This window comes from Gobio gobio, assembly GCF_949357685.1.
Source record: "Gobio gobio genome assembly, chromosome: 1".
Taxonomy (NCBI): domain Eukaryota; kingdom Metazoa; phylum Chordata; class Actinopteri; order Cypriniformes; family Gobionidae; genus Gobio; species Gobio gobio.
Genome location: NC_137097.1, coordinates 46,949,744 through 46,966,983, shown reverse-complemented (window position 1 = coordinate 46,966,983; position 17,240 = coordinate 46,949,744). Strand labels below are relative to the sequence as shown.

At 40.4% G+C, this 17,240-nt stretch overlaps 1 protein-coding gene across 1 annotated transcript; it reads right to left on the bottom strand.

The window, feature by feature from the left end:
• Nucleotides 1-54: 54 nt before the first annotated feature.
• Nucleotides 55-10,030, bottom strand: kcnj12b (potassium inwardly rectifying channel subfamily J member 12b). Its single transcript, XM_079823293.1, has 2 exons — nt 9,450-10,030; nt 55-5,336 (listed from the first exon to the last, which is right to left on the bottom strand). Exon 2 carries the CDS (start codon nt 5,260-5,262, stop codon nt 3,994-3,996), a length of 1,269 nt encoding a protein of 422 aa, XP_079679419.1. The 5' UTR covers nt 5,263-5,336; nt 9,450-10,030; the 3' UTR covers nt 55-3,993.
• Nucleotides 10,031-17,240: the final 7,210 nt, after the last annotated feature.

The window sequence follows — 17,240 nt, the reverse complement described above, 5'->3', positions numbered from 1 at the left end:
CAGTAAACGTCACATGACACACGTACACACAGAGAGAGAGAGAGAGAGAGGACTGGAATCACATAATTTAATACTTCATAATTTAAGACTTCATGCAGTTGAAGGTGAGATTTGATACATATTTAATGGACCCTGTTTTCCTAGAACTCAGTGGTGTATATATCATCTTTCACACTCTTACATCCAGCTACACAAAGTGACGTCAGTCAAAGTTAAAACTTTTTCCTGTTTAATTGTAGAATATAAACTCCCTGATTGTGCAGTTATGGTTCATTAAGGTACACTTCTGGATTCCTATTGCTGAGATGAAATCTTGTCAATGTCAATATGCATTGATTGCTTGTTTTGTCTTTTCAAAAGTCTTGAGCTCAATATCAAAACGTAATGTTTACATTAAATTGGTTTATAATGTTGAACCTTCAGTAGTCTGATCTTTATTTTAAATCCTTGCATCGTTGCGATTTTATGGATTATGTGAGGAGTGCTCGATTAGACGTGTAAATGCTGAATCCTCTTTCATGTTCTCTCCTGGTTTTGTGTTATATTTGGCGTTAATTACTAGCCTTCTCAGAAGGCAAATGTATATGATCTCTTTGACCTTTGTATGTGACAAGTATTCTCAAAGCTTTTAGGCTTGAACCTATAGGGCACGCATGATTCTAGTTCCCATAGTTATAATGTACTAAAAGAGAGATGGCAATTAGAGACATTCCCTATGTGAAACACAAAGCATAGAAGCATGGCGACTTACTCTCAGAGTATGTAGCCTATATGTTTGCAGTTTTTAAAGTTACAGTCCATAATTCTTATTTTGTTAAGCTTAGAATTAGAATAATTACAGATTTTAAAACTTTGATTGTCAGGTGGCAACGGAAGTTTTTAAATCTGTAATCTGAATTTTGCTTTATTATTAACTTGAATTAAAGAAACATTAAACAATGGTGGATTTGTAAAGTGCATGGTAGTGGAGCAAGAAAGAAACAAATCTATAGATAGGCCTATACGTCCAATAATTATAGATAGTGTTACCATGGTTGCATTTGTCACCATGGCATGCATGTTATGATTCTCTTCCAATGACAGACAGCGGGATTCTCATATAGCTCTAAGATTTGTTATATAACTGCATTTAAATAATTGACAGTAGTTGTAAAGTATTAAACAAACTTTTACCTTTTCACCTATTACTCAAATTACATTTGTTTCATGCTAGATTGCACAGCTTCTGACAGAAAATTACTCGCCTATATATGTTATATGTCATGCTAGTGTTAAATCATTTCCCTGATTCTCCCTCTCCATGTTTGAATGTTATTGAATTACTTCATGCAGCTGAAGGTGACATTTCATACAGATTTAATGGTTATAAAACACACCTTTTTAGGAACTTATTGGTGTATCCTCAGCTTTCTTTCAATATCTCACATCCAGCTGCACAAAGTTACACATCATCACTCAGGTTTATTACTTATTTCTGTTTTATATCAGAATGCAAATCCTGTATTTTATGCAGATTCATTAAGGTACACTTCTGGATCCTGTTACTGAGAAGATTTTTTTTAAATTGCGTTTCAGAAAAAGGTTGATGTTGTTTTGTATTTCTGTGTTGTCTTTAGTTGTATCCCTGCTTATTTTATGTGGTTGTTGGTCCAAAGTTGATTGTTAATGGTCTTTAACTCACCCAAGCTGGTTGGTTGATCAGATGGAAACCCTGCTGGTAGACTTGGTTTTGACCTGTAGACCAAATTGGCCAAGCAGGTTAGAGCTGGTATACCTCTTTGGGCCAGCAAAAAACAGCTAGCATATTCTAAAAAAAATAATCTTGAGCACCTTAAACTGGTATGACCTGGTTTTTCCTGCAAGGCTAAGCTCATTTGCAAAAAAAGTACATCACTGTTTTATATCTATCTTGCCTTCATTTCTGAAGAGCTGAAATCAGCATGAGCTGACTCACTTTCACCCTCAGAAAGCCAACTGAAGAGGTTATGAGGACGTGACCTGAAATCAGTCATGCTGCTGCATAAAATAGTGTGAATAATGACTCCATTTTCCTTTAATAGCATTTAAAAAAAACAATCAATTGTGTGGCTTTGGGTTATATGATGGTTTCATGACGAAGTATAGCGTAATACTGTATTTTTGGAGAGTGGATGATGTTAAGGGGATCATCTTTTTCCTCTGGGAGAGTGGATGACTTTGGCTATAATCTGCCTTGATGAAACGTTTAATTTATTTAAAGCATCTTATTTTATGCCTTCTTTATTTAATCAGGCACTCTTATTTGCCCCCACAGAGCAAAGTGATGGATGAGGTGAGTGGGTGAACGCTCTCTCTTTTGTTCCTTTTTTGTCTCAGGCTCTCCTTCTCACCTCTCCCATTCTCTTTGCTCTGATTTTGAAAAGGAGGGATAGTCGCGATCTCAAATTATCATGGAAGATACCCGAGGTGGGTGGTTAGTGTTGGTCTGTTGTTAGTTGCTTGCTGAATTAATTTCAAGCTCTTAGATTAGCTTGTGAGTGGAAATCTACTTATACTACTTATATATTATATACTTATGTAATTAAATGGAATTGTTGTATTATGCTGAATGTTGACAATTTAGTTTCACCCTGAAATATTGCATGGCACACTGCAAAAATAGTTTCTTTTTTATTAAATTTTTTAACTGGAGAAGCAAAATTGTACAAGATATAAATTCTTTTAAATATAAACAAATTATTTATCTCGCCAGATTTGTACTTAAAGCAACAGAAAACATTTCACCAATTGGGTAAGCAAAATAAACTTTGATATTGTTTTAAGCATAATTAACACGTTTCAAATACTGATAAAGGAATTTTTTGTTGTTGCAGTGTGCCCTTAATCCGACACTGACTTTTTATTTTTTTTATCATCTACCATAGAAGAAGTAGATTTTAGTATTGATCATTTCCTTTCACATTCGCAAGTGGGCAGCTGTTTTGATACTGAGGACAAAAACTCGATAAAGAAAGGTCATATTGAAGTTCATACCTCATAAAACACACACACACACTGGCACAATGTAGCCGTTGCTATAGCAAAACATGTAACGCTGTAAATATCTTGTTTTAGAGCTTCAAAATTTGTGAAAGGCTACAACACAAAACCAGGACTTATGGGTTTTATATATCAATAAAGCAACATTAAACTTGTTGTTCCTCTGGCTGTTATTGTGAGTAAGCGGTTTTATACAAGGGTGTTTGTCCTGAGCATGAATGTGAATGGTGGTATTTTGTGGAGAGAAAAAAAAAGTTTAACTGTATTCCATTATGCCTTATCTTTCACTCATTTGCTCACATACTCATGTATTTATCTACTCACTTTCTAATGCTGAATAAATAGTTTTGTGTCTTTGCTATTTGCTAGCCTGGGAGCCATCGTGCTCATTGTCAGTTAGCAGTGTCTATTTAGGTGTTAATTATCTTTCACACACCTCAATAGTAGTGCCTCATTACATGGTAAAAATAAAGCTATCAGACATTGCAGTCTTTGCTCTGACGTAGTGGAAAAAAATTCAGTAGAATATGGAGAGCATGGATAAAGACTTCGTCACTTTATTGCTGTAAATCACACCAAACAAGAGTGTATCATGTTCTACTTGATATCCAAGCAGACACACTAATGGTTAACAACCTATTTTGTGCAAATTTTGTGTACAAGAGAATTAGTCAAAATGGCACCCAGGCTAGCTTAGTATTGCATAATGATACTACTTAAAGCTATCACTTCAAACTACAGTATGAAACAGATAATCAGATTTCAAGTTTTCCTACAGGAAGGCCTCACATTTCCGACAACTACAAAAAGCACTTTCTTTTCCTGACCTGCCCTCGACTACAGCATGGCTCTAGGACAGTGGGTCAAGGATTCATATGGCACTTGCATTGCTCTGTATCTATTCATTACAACCGACACTAAAAGAATAGGCTCAGTCTACAATAAAGCAAAGTCTTCAAAGGTGAAAATCAGTGGTCATATTTCAGATTCTTTGTGATACGACCTCTGATCGAAGTTCAGATTGGCTGAAAGGGTCTCTAGCTCAGTCCCCCTCTCACCCCTGTCCTCTTCCTGCTCCTCCTCATCCCTACTAATGAAGGCTAACTCATTCTCATAGCAGAAGTTGGCACCAGATTCCAAGGATTTGTTCTCCTCTATGTCTTTGGCGCTGCAACGTGGCGTTGAGGGAACCTCGTAGGTCTTATGAAAGTGCGAGTAGTCCACCTTATACTGGTTGCGTTCCTCAAACACCACTGGCTCAAAACGATGGCCCCATAAGATCTCGCTGGACAGGTATGAGCTGCGCACTTGAGCCGTCATTGCAGTAGCCTCGACCATCCCTTCCAGTATGACCACTATCTCAAAATCTGATGTTTCCAGCTCCTGCTTGCTGATTCCAAACAACGGACTCTCCTCGTTTATCTCATGTAGGATGGTGAGGGGAGCAACCAGGAAGATGCGGTCGAGTCCTTGGTCGTAACCCACATTGATGTCGATCTGATCAAGAGGTATGTACTCCCCCTCCTCAGTGATTCGAGGCTTCATTAGCTGCGCCCGAACGTGAGCCTCTACAATGTGACTTTTCCTCAAGTTCCCGACCCGCCACATGAGACACAGCTTCCCGTCACGCATAGCGATGACAGCATTTTGTGAGAACAGTATCGTTTCTGCCCGTTTCTTGGGTCGCGCCATTTTGGCCATGATGGCACCGATCATGAAGGAGTCAATGATGCAGCCCACAATAGACTGGAAGACGACCATGAACACCGCTAAAGGACACTCCTCAGTCACGCAGCGGAATCCGTAGCCAATCGTCGTTTGCGTCTCAACTGAGAACAAGAATGCTGCGACAAAGCTGTTGACCTGCATGACACATGGTGTGAAGTCGTCTTGAGAGGGCCGTTCTAAGTCACCATGGACCAGAGCAATAAGCCAGAAGCCGAACCCGAATATGAGCCAGGACACGACAAATGCAAGGGAGAAAAGGACGAACATCCAGCGCCAGCGAATGTCCACGCAGGTGGTAAAGATGTCTGCGAGGTAGCGCTGGGATTGCTCGTCCATATGAGTGAAACTGACATTGCACTGGCCTGTCTTGTTTACAAAGCGACTTCGCACCTTCCGGCGCGTCTGGATCTTGCCATTACCAAAGCCATTGCCGAGGGCGGGCATGTTGCCGTGGCGGAACACGTCCTCCTCTGACGATGACACAATGTTGTAGCGGTGGGGCTTGCCCACACTCATGCCACTTTGCCTGACCAGAACCAATCCGTAAGTGGGAGAGAGTACCAAAGCAGCTCTGGATCAGTTTATGTTGCCTGAGGATGAAGCGAAAAATGATATCAGTCAGGTAGTCTTTGTTCATTGTACATCGTTTTTCATACAGTTGTGCTCATACATTTACAAACTCCTTGATGTTTATAATTTTTTTTAAAGATTGCCCTGAAAAGGCTGCATAACACATTTATGTCCCACAAGATAAATAAATTTACATAAATTAAAAGACTTATTTTCACAAATTATCCTGTTCAAAAGTTTCCATACCAATTGTTCTCAATATTGTGTGTGATTGTAAACTTTTATATTTGTGATAGTGACAAACCTGTATCTCAACAACATATAGCCACTGAGAGGAAGTATTCAAATGTGCGGGGCATGCTGGGAATCTGAAGAACTTACCTTGAGAAATTTGTCAAGAAGGGTCTCAGTGAGGCAACACACAATATTAAACCAAAGGTATGTAAACTTTTAAACAGTATAACTTGTGGAAATTGAATTTTGTCTTGTAAATATGCCGATATGTAGATATACACTACCATTCAAATGTTTAGAAAGAATACTTTTATGTACAAGGATGCATTAAATTGACCAAACGTGTTTTATTTAATTTCTATTTTAAATAAATGCTATTCTTTTGAACTTTCAATGAATCATTAGTATCACGGTTTTCACAAAAATATAAAGCAACAACCGTTAACACTTTACTTAAAACCTTTATTTATAATGCATTATAAATGTATTTTTAATGCATTAATTATGCATTGTAATGCACCTTATAATGCATTGTATAGTTTTATGCTAAATTGTTACAACAATTATAATAGATTATACATTATTATTGTATCTATTTACTGTTACACCTTTATAATGCATTAAAACACAAGACAGACATCCAATTTCAGATGTAATAAAGAATCACGTGACACCGAAGACTGCTGAAGTTTTATTGTGAACTATTTATTTTATTGCTGAATATTTTTTTTGCAATGTGTATGAGCGTACCTGTGTAATTATTTAATACGTGTTAAACTAAAGCCATAAGCCCTGACAGGCATCTAGATGCAAAGCCACTTAAAAATGGTAAAATCATTGTAACACACATCCTCTATTGGCTTAATACTTTTAGAAAATGGCAACAGCAGTATAAAAAGAATAAAATGTTTACAAATATCTGGATTTATTAAAAAGTCTTATTAGAATATGTTGTATTAGAATATTGAAAAAAAATAAATAAAAGGTCAACCTGAGTGATGCAGGCCAAAGTAGTCCCAAAATAAATCTTATGATTCCTCATTGCAGATAAAAAAGCAAGTGTGTTACTCCTCTTTGAGAGTGTGTGCAGAAGTGCTGTTCTGCGAGTGTGAATAGGGGAAGAGGAGATGAGCAAATCTTTCGTCTGGTTGTTTCACAGCAGATGTTGCTAATTAAAGTAATTTCGCACTTTTCCTGCGAAACTCTGCGCCTTTGTACAGTGAAGTGCTGAAGTGTGCACACCTCATAGCCTGAGAGGAGCTGGAGCGGGGACGCGGTCCTTATTGTTATCCATATCATCATTATCATTATTCAGATTTTCTCTGTACTGTTTTTTTGACAGAGCTCTGAGCCGGGAGCTGCCGGTGGGGTCCAAATTTAGGCGTCTAGCCAGTGCCTGAGTCAAGTAATCTGTCTTTCTATTAATAGATGCCTGTCTCAGTGAGGCTACTGCACGCACACATGCACTTGCAAGAATCTGCGCTCCAAGACATACTGTACTGACAGAGGCATCAAAGCACACAGACTCCACATGTGTGCACACACACTCACACACTGGGGGCTGGGTAGTGTCAGGTGCTATATTGGTGAGTGCGAATAGCTAAGAAGCCTCAGATTCGACGAGTGATAATGAGAAACATATAATTTCCTTAATGTGTACCCATGAAAGCACAGAAATGCAGCATAGGTCTTACAATACTCAAAATGGAATCACACGAAAATCTAGAGGGATATAGAGGTTTCCATGGAAACCTTTCTGGTAGAAATTGTGTGTGTGTGTAGGTGTGCGTGTTTGTTTGAGGGGTGACTGTCGGCTTCATGCAGTGTTATTTTAGTCATCATCCAGGTGGCCAATCACTCAAAACTGATAGAAGAGACGCAAAACGAGAGGGACAGTTGAGCACTTAATACATTTTTCAATGATAGCCGTGAGAATACAAAGTAGTTTTTCAGTGGAGGGGAGACAGTGTGGTCAGTATCTTCAATCTTCACTACGTCCTGATGTGTTGTCAGCTAATCCCATACTAAATGTCAGCAGATCCTCTGACCATGCAGTGGTTCGATAGTGGCACTGTGATGAGTAAAGATAAACTAATCCATGTTCTGTGATAGCTAAAGATACTCTTTCGTCAGGATTTGTACTATATTTCTCTCTAATTTTATCAGACTTTGCTTTTCTCTGTGCTCACTTTGTAATTACGCTTAAGATGTTTTTGAACAGAGCTTTTCAGTAGGGCTAAAATATGAAATTGTAGATTTCATATATATATATATATATATATATATACATACACACACATTATGAAAGAATTTGCTGGGAAATATGTATTCTGATATGCAGAAGATAATCTCAGTATATGAGTCTGACGTAAATACCTGCACCCTATGGTGTTGGTTGAAGGAAACTTAATCTGTAGAGAACATTATGTCCCCTTTATGGTTTTCATGCACACTTAGAATCAAACGGGACAGCTGTCGTTTTAATTCTCAAACATAATTAACATATTCTAACCGTCCAACAGCTCCTCCAGTCCCGAAATGGCAAATATGATGAGAAATTAAAGTGATGGCAGTTTGTGAAAACTTTTACAGGCAGTTGACAGACTTGAGATATTACTCGACATTGCTCCTGTCATGGAAATTATTTTATCTTCAAAGTAATTAGGATTCAGAGAAGTATTGAAAGGTTTAACAATTGTTTATTTCCTGCAGGAAAGGCATTTCATCTCTCCGAGCTTTCTCAGAGAGATAGGCGAACTTCCCTCTGTCTGAAAAGCTTTATCCCAACCCTCGCGCGAACAAGCTGCAGCACTCAACATCCTCTTTATTTTCTTTTGCAGCTTGCACATGGAGGATTCACAGAAGTCACATATCAAAAACACATAAACATAGCATTAATCATGACATATTCCTTAATATAAATACTCTGTATCTGCCTGTTGTCGGGCAGAAGTTTCCTCTTTTACAGTTTGTCTGTACTAGGTATTTTCCAGTTATTTAGTTTTGGCGAAACTAAGCAGAACTTAATGTTCTCTGAAGTTTATTTTAATAAGGCATCAAAACTAAGCAGAACTTAATATTCTCTGAAGTTTATTTTAATAAGGCATCAAAACTAAGCAGAACTTAATGTTCTCTGAAGCTTTACTTAATAAGGAATTGGTTACTGGAAATTATTTGTTAAAGCATGCATTACAATTTCCATAACACTCCTCCCTCCAAACATTTTCCAAACAGCCCCAGACGAGCTGCATCGGTCTCCTAATAAACTTTATGAACTTAGACTCGTATCACCCTCGCTGTGTGCTGAGTGCTGAAAAGCTTCTGCAGAGTTGCAGCTGGTGACTTTTTTTGCCAATGAAATTCAGCCTGGTTTTCAAAAACCATAAAATATTTATGATTTAATATTTTTCGTCATGCTATATCCATCCAAAAGGGTGACTGAGGGTAGCATTTAGAATCAGGATTTGGATTACATCTGACCGAATCTAAATTTAGACTGAGCTGAAATGCATACATGTTGTTGTTGTTGTTTTTTTTAATGATTCTCATAGAGTTTTAAAATCAGATAAGAGCTCAACATTTGCAGACATTCCAGCATTCAGGGGACATCCGTCATTGTGGGAATTCTGTATTGGGTGTGAAAGCCCCCTCATTGATTTCATAACACACAGTGAAGGTACAGGACATGCAATGTTGATGACCATCACTTATTCAATATGACTCTATTCATGTGTGGCACATTAAAGGCATTTAAACAGCTGCAGACATCAAAAACGCAAACCGCCTACAGGTTGCAGAAAATACCTGTAGACTGTCCATGTGAGTGAGACAGAGCCGATAGAAGCTGAAGGAATATGTACAGTCAACAGGCACTTAAGATAACAAAACATTATGCTTACCTTTTTTCTTCCCTTTGTGTGCATGGAAAGATGTAAGAGATAGATCTGAAGTTGAGCTAAAGCATGGTTCCATTAAATTTCTCACAGTTCTCCTACAGGGAGAAACACCCTTTCAAAGAAAAAAAGGGATCCTGACTGTCCAACAAGGTCCTCATCTTTAGCATCACATACACAGAAGAAAACTCGCACGCATGTATTCGAAGGAGGTTCTTATCTAAAGCCTGCTTATTATATGCTAACAGCCTCAGAATGTTCCATCAACGTTCCCTAGTGTTGTTCTGACGTTTCAGTAATCTTCAGCACTGCCGTGGTCATCCTTGAGGGTCTCGCGTGTCTAGAGATTCCCTAATGTTCCGGTGCGACACTTCGTCTCTTTGAATGTTTAAAACACTGCTCTCTCTTTCTCTCTCTCACCCATGTCTGCTATCTGATCTTTGCTGCAGTTTTTCACACCCTCTCGTTTGCTCCCTCTCTCTCTCTGAAGTTGGCATTTGCAGGGACCACGGTCTCACCGATGCTATACCTCAATCGCAGAGCTCTTGAATAGCAGCCTGGTGTTCATGCACAAAACCAAAATAAGTACATTTTACTGCCCTCTACGTTGGCTGAATAGATTACAGACTGGCAAATGTTTTCTAGCGAGTCTGAAATTAGCAGTTCATGAGGATCATTTTGTTTGAATGTGTTTGTGTTGCTTTCTCTTAGTAGGGAACTGGAATTTGTGCGCACTGTTTTTCATAGTGTTTGCATAAGGTTTGTGTGTGTGAGTGTGAGTGTGTGAGAACATGTCAGATGAATAATCGTTTTAAAGAGGCTGGCTCTTTGGTTTGGAGTGCACACACAAGGATTGTGACAGAACCAGGACATTTGCCTCTACAAATAAACACAAACGAACACACATACCTGTATATGCTCATCTGTCATGCATGGTCACACTGGCTAATTAATCCGACTCTACGTGTGTGTGTGAGTGTGTGTGGACTGGTAATCATCACGTTATGGGGACAAAATGTCCCCACAAAGATAGCAATATCCGAAATCCTCATCCTTGTGGGGACATTTTTAGGTCCCCATGAGGAAAACATCTTATAAATCAGACTAAGTGATGTTTTTTGAAAATGTAAAATTGCAGAATGTCTCCTGTGAGGGTTAGGTTTAGGGGCAGGGGCAGTGTAGGGGGATAGAATATACGGTATGTACGGTATAAAAACCATTACGCCTATGGAAAGTCCCCATAAAAGATGAAAACACTACGTGTGTGTGTGTGTGTGTGTGTGTGTGTGTGTGTGTGTGTGTGTGTGTGTGTGTGTGTGTGTGTGTGTGTGTGTGTGTGTGTGTGTGTGTGTGTGTGTGTGTGTGTGTGTGTGTGTGTGTGTGTGTGTGTGTGTGTGTGTGTGTGTGTGTGTGTGTGTGTGTGGTATTAGAAGTGTCAGTGTGACATGTTCTCTACTACTGTCAGACAGACAGACAGACAGACAGACAGACAGACAGACAGACAGACAGACAGATAGATAGATAGATAGATAGATAGATAGATAGATAGATAGATAGAGAGTTGACCTAATCGTAAACATACTAAGGCTTGCTCTGTGATGTCAGCTTGGGTTGCAGTGGCTTGTCCTGATACTGTTTCATGTTGTGCGTTGCTTGCTATGTTTGGAACTGTTCTACAACGACTGCTATTGATCTGTTATTGAACGAAGGGCAGAGAAGTTTACTGTAAACAACAAATATGGTTCAAGTGAACCCTTGTCTCTTATGCTCACCAAGGATTTGTTTTATCAGAAATACAGTAAAATCAAAAGGAATATTATATATTGTAGAATATTATTACAATTTAAAATAGCTATTTACTATTTGAATATACACTGCCCGGCCAAAAAATAAATAAAAAGTAGCTGTTTTTATTTAAATGGGCAAATGTTTAAGAGTCTATGATTGGATCATTATTGCAGTGGTTATGTTTCTAGCATGTTATGTTTGGCAACAGTTCTTCTAACCCTAATTGATGGAGTGTGTAGCTTTTCATTTCTTAAACATAACATCACAACATTTATTTCCATAAAGAGGTGCACCAATTTTGGGTCAAGATCTTGTATTGACAATACCTACATGGTTAAGATATGAAAAGCTACAGACTCCATCAATTAGGGTCAGAAGAAATGTTGCCAAACATAACATACTAGACACATACAGTAATAATCACTGCAATAATGATTGAATCATAGACCCTTAAGCATTTGCCATTTAAATCCAAACAGCGACTTTACACGTGATCCTTCAGAAATCAGTCTAATATGCTGATTTGGTGCTGAAGAAACATTTCTATCCATTATCAATTTTGAAAACAGTTGCTGCTTAATATTTCTGTGGAAACCGTGATAGTTTTTTTTCATGACTCAAAGTTCAAAAGAACAGCATTTATTTTAAATATAACTTTTTTTTAACATTATAAATGTCTTTACTTTCACTTTTGACCAATTGTATGCATGAGTGCTGAATATATCCAGGCTCCTGTTATTGCAGCCACGTATACCTTTAAAGTGGAGGCAGACTGGTGCCTCTCAAGGCCCTGCTGTAGGAAGGAGAGCATAGACCCAATGCCACATCTCTGTGGGTCTTCACCTCGGGAAGAACACCATGTAGTGAAAATGCGCCACTTCAGGGCATACAGCCGCCTAGTACAGGGGGGCTCTGGCCTGAGTTATGGTATATATCAGTACTGGTGATAGGCCTCTGAATTCCTCCTCATCCTGTCCAGGGACCAGACATGGAGGTTCCAGAGGTCTGGGTGTGGGTGCTAGATTGTGCCCTGCCCCTGAAAAAAAGGTACTTCCTCAGCGGAATTCGCCAGGGAGGGGCAGACGCAATGAGTGTGAGCTCTGAGAACCAAGTCTGGTTGGGCCAGTAGGGCCCAACCATTAGGACTTGTTCTTTGACCTCCCTGAATTTCACTGGGGGAAACACATATTTGTGTAGGCCCCGAGGCCAGCTGTGCACTAGTGGATCTGTGCCGAGGGGGAGGGAGTACCACAGAGTGCAATGGGACGATTTCTGGGAGGCGAACAGGGATGTGAATGGCGCACTGCAACTTCAGTCAGAGGAGATGGTGGGGGATTTGTGACATGCGACAAGAGTGGATTCCACCCTACTTATTTATATACGCCACTGTTACTGTGTTGTCCATCTGGACCAACACATGCTTGCCCTGAATCAATAGCCGAAGCCACCTCAAGGCCAATAACATAGCCAACATCTCTGGGCAGTTGATGTGCCAGTGCAGGCAGGGCCCTGTCCAGGACTCTGAGACTGGATGCCCGTTATCAGGGGCGTGGGAAGTGGGGGTTCTGGGAGTGCTGCAGCACCCCCTGGTTTCACAGGATTGCAAATGCAATGCAATTTTTGTTCATTTACATTCATTCGTGTTTAGCATTTAGCAATTTATTTGTAGTGTAAACAAACACAAAAATGAACGCAAAAAACCTGCCTACCTTTTATTTCCTGTCGTTGTATAGGCTCTTTTATTGTAAATGACAGTGTAAACCGCTCGATAACCAATGTAGGCCCTAGTCCATTGCATTACGATTGCAAGAAGGATCAATAATGTAAAAATATGTTATGTGCAATCAAATGTTCCGGTGTGTATGCTGTTAAAACAAGTGTTCTCACAGATATGCTTGTGCTATGTGGAGTCTGGACGTGTTTTAGGGTGTACTCACACTAGGCACGATTGCCTTGTACCGTGCCCGAGCGCGATTGTCCCCCCTCCCCACTCCCCCGCTGGCCTGCACTCACATTGCACTTAACGTACCGGGCCGGAGCACGCTTAAGTCATTCACGATGCAACTTTTTGTTTTGAAGAAGACAGGAAGAAAAGCGCTTTCGCTAATAGACTGCCTAATACATTTATAATTTATGCCGCGCAGCGATTTTCACTTGATTGCACTGCACATATCAGAAGATTATTACGGAGGCAGCTGACTTTGACGGAGGAATTTGCAGCTTTACCCGCAAACTTCAATTCATGTTCATCAATAAGGTGAGAACCAGAACCATTATAAACCAAAATATAATTGAATTAATTGAAAAGTGTATCCGAGTAGTAATAGTTTGGTGTTTGCTGTTGTAATGTTGATAGTAGCGCGCAGCTGTTCCGTGCTCCAGCATGGTTAGCGCTCACACTGCATGCGAACCGCGCCCGAGTCCAACTGAACCGTGCTCTGGCCCACCTCTTCCAAGCGGGCCAGGGCCGGCTAATCGAGCCGCGCCCGAGCACGGTTCGGATCACTCACACTAGTCAAACGAACCGCGCTTTGGTGGTCAAACGCACTCGGGCACGGTTCAAACTAGTGTGAGTACACCCTTATAGACTCAATATTGTTTCTTATTCAAATGTGGTAACCCCTTCCCCCACCTACAAAAAATAACACCGCACCCCCAACCTAAAAAATCTTCCCGCGCCCCTGCCCGTTGTACACGGCACCCCAGCTTATCTTGGAGGTGTGAGACAGCAACACGACTGGACACTTGTTCTAAGGGAACACCTGCCAATAGAAACGCAAGGTCCGACCAAGGGCTGAATAGGCGGCGACAGATCAGCGTGATGGCCATGCCATGCCCTTCTTTGGCCCCTCATTGAAGCCAATGCTGTAGTGGTCTCGTATGGATCAACCTAATGGCATGACCGCCGCTGAGTATGCCAAATGCCCAAGGAGCCACTATATAAGTGGAACCGCTGTCTTGCACTTTCAAGCAGTTTCAAGCAGTTGAGCATTGACTGAGCCCTGAGAAAAGAAATGCTCTGCACATACAGTGAGGAAAATAAGTATTTGAACTTGCTCTTCTCCCAGTTGGCCCGATGTCCCAATCGGGCTAGGTGCTGAAGGACCAGGTCCATGTGTTTGCATACCAACTCCTGAGACTGAGCTAAAATCTGCCTGTCGTTGAGGTTGTTGAGTATGTGAATGCCCACTTCTCTTAACGGGGCAAGGGCAACCTCCGTGATCTTTGTGAAGAAGCGAGACAGGGAAAACCCAAAAGGGGAGGACCTTATACTGATATGCTTGTCCTTCAAAGGCAAATCGAAGAAACGGTCTGTGGCAAGGAAGGATCGAGACATGAAAGTACACGTCCTTCAAGTCTAACGCCACAAACCTAGATGTTAGACACGTGAGCATGTGTTTGACTATGAGCATCTTGAAGGGAAGCTAGTGTGGTGTCCTCAGCTGCTGAATCTGGACAGACACCTGGCGAACTGAATTGTTTAGCCGAGCCGTGGTGGGGAGCTCGTAAAATCGGTAAGGAACGGTGTACAATAGCACCTACCTTGGTCTGGAGACCCGTAGTGGCGGGGATGAACAACAGCAAGAGACGCCGAGCTTGTCTGCTGCACATCGCCCTCTCCTGTGTGCAGACCTGATGCAACAGAACACGGGAAGGCAGTGTCCGCATCCACTAAGGTTCTGGTGTGGTTGTCTGGTGTTTGGCCAGTGAGTGTGTGTTTGTGACCAAGGGGAAAAAGGGAAACTGCTCTCCTTGTGAGTTTGCAAAATTCACTTCAGAAGGCATAAGTCTACCCTCTGATGATGCGATCGATACCTTTTCATCACTGGATGCCCTGAAATTAAGTTCAGCTAACTCATCCAAAAACTCTACCGGATTAACTGAGCTTGCAGGGAATGGGAGGTTTGTGGGGATTTACCCAGCGAAAGCACTGCCATTGATATCCCCAGATCACCCTCAGTGCTCTCCACAGAGGCCTCGTACCTGTAGGTAGAAGGACCAGGACGGCAAGTGACTGAGGAGGCTCTTGGTCTCTTGAAGAGTAACGAGAGCCGCGACCGCAACGTTGCGATGGACATGCTTTCGCAGTGAGAGCATGAACCACCCAGAAATCGTGCCCGTCAGGGGGAGAGAGAAATCGCCCACATCCAGTGGGACACGGACGTAACGGCATCTTTAAAAAGACATGAACCATTGTGTAAATGCTGATTTAGGGGTAATTTGCTATTTATTGAGGAAATTTTATTGAGGAAATTTCTTTCTTAGTGACACTGAAGCCCCCAGGGGAGCTATCCGGCAGAAATGGAACAAGGTTTCTGACAATAATGTATAGAAATACAAAACTTTAAGTCTCTTAGATCTGACCGGGATTTAACCAGCCAATCAGGTCTAAGATTCTGTGACATCATATTATTTGCATGTCGCCTAATTGAGTCTCCAAGCACCATTTGTTTAAAGTATCTGCCTAATTACTTCGGTACATTTTAATTGAATCCTTGTAATTATAACTAATGGTTTTGGATGGTAAAATCCTCATGTGCATTGTTTGCATTGCATTTGCATCATAAATTAGAACATTTCCCCCTGTTTTCCCCCGCAGTCTTTTTCTTTCTTTCTTGTTAAAATCTTTGATCAGAAGTTGGCTCCCAGAGTTTCTCAAGTTTGGCTTAGAGCATATGTGATTAATGAGAAATAATGTAATTGTTTACCCATTCTTATGTAGTTTTAAACCCATAAAACTGTCTTTCTTCTGTGGAACACAAAAGTTGAATATTTAAGGAATATCCAGGCTGCTCTTTTTCAATACAATGAAAGTGAATGAGGACTGAAGATATCACACTCCAAAATAGCATCATAAAAGTTGTTCACAACCTGTGCACTATATTCTAAGCCTCCTGAAGTCATATGATAAATTGTGGTCTGTTTTCCACATAAAGCTAAGTCATTCAAATACACTACTTTTAAATGGCTGTCAAAGAAAAGAAAAAAACATTTTTACATGCAGAATGGTGTAGTTAAAGCATCTAAGCTCTCATAGAGAATGAATTATAAATGCTCATTCATTACAGCACACCTAATTAGTAATAATTCAGCCATTACATAATTGCTCATTTATTCTGCACAAATCTATGAAGGCTTTTGTCGTTTCAGGGTGTCAAGTGGTTGGTGCATGTGATTTTTGTTGTAATATTTATTAGGAAAAATGTCTGTGTGTTGGCCCTGAGGCAGAGGAACAGATGTCTGTTGTGGAAATTCAAGGGTCCATATGGACTACAGTTTAATTATTACTGTAGAGACTTCACAAACACACACACACACTTAGACTCAATCATGTCGATATGCCCTTTTTATCAATGAAATAACAGTCTGGATCTTTTCTACGCTGAAGACAATCTTGGCTCTCTGCAGATATGAAGGAAGTTTCACTTTTGTATGTTGTCCTCCTTAAGCTCTGTCCAACTAATCACTGACAGATTATTAATCGAAGTGACTGTGTGTGCTTGTCCCTTTTTCTTTTTCTGCCATATGGAGCATGAAAATAACATGAGTGGAAAAATAGGCTGTTTGAAAGAGTAGAGTGATATGAGCAAAAGTGAGTGTGTGCATTTGTGAGTTCAGTACAACTGACCTTTCACTAAGCCCTGCCTCTTTTATATTGTTAATCTATGGAAGTTTTTTGTGTTTGGATAGTTTGTGCAATTTTATAAGAAATTATCCAATAATATGCTTAAACATTGTTGCAGGATGAGGATCTCATTACTCAATCCTACGTTCTGTAAAGCTTGTCTGAACTAGCAACAGTAACAATAAAGGTTCTTTATTGGCATCTAGGTGAGACAGATGTTCCGAGGAAGGCTGTAGCCCTGATGGAGTGCTTGGAAAGGTACTCAGGGCTTGTGCCTTTGAACTTGCTGCTGTTTTTACAAACACTTTTAATCTGTCCCACCCTGCCTTAAATCAGTCATTATCATCTCGGTCCCGAAAAGCCTGTTGTAGACAGTTTAAATG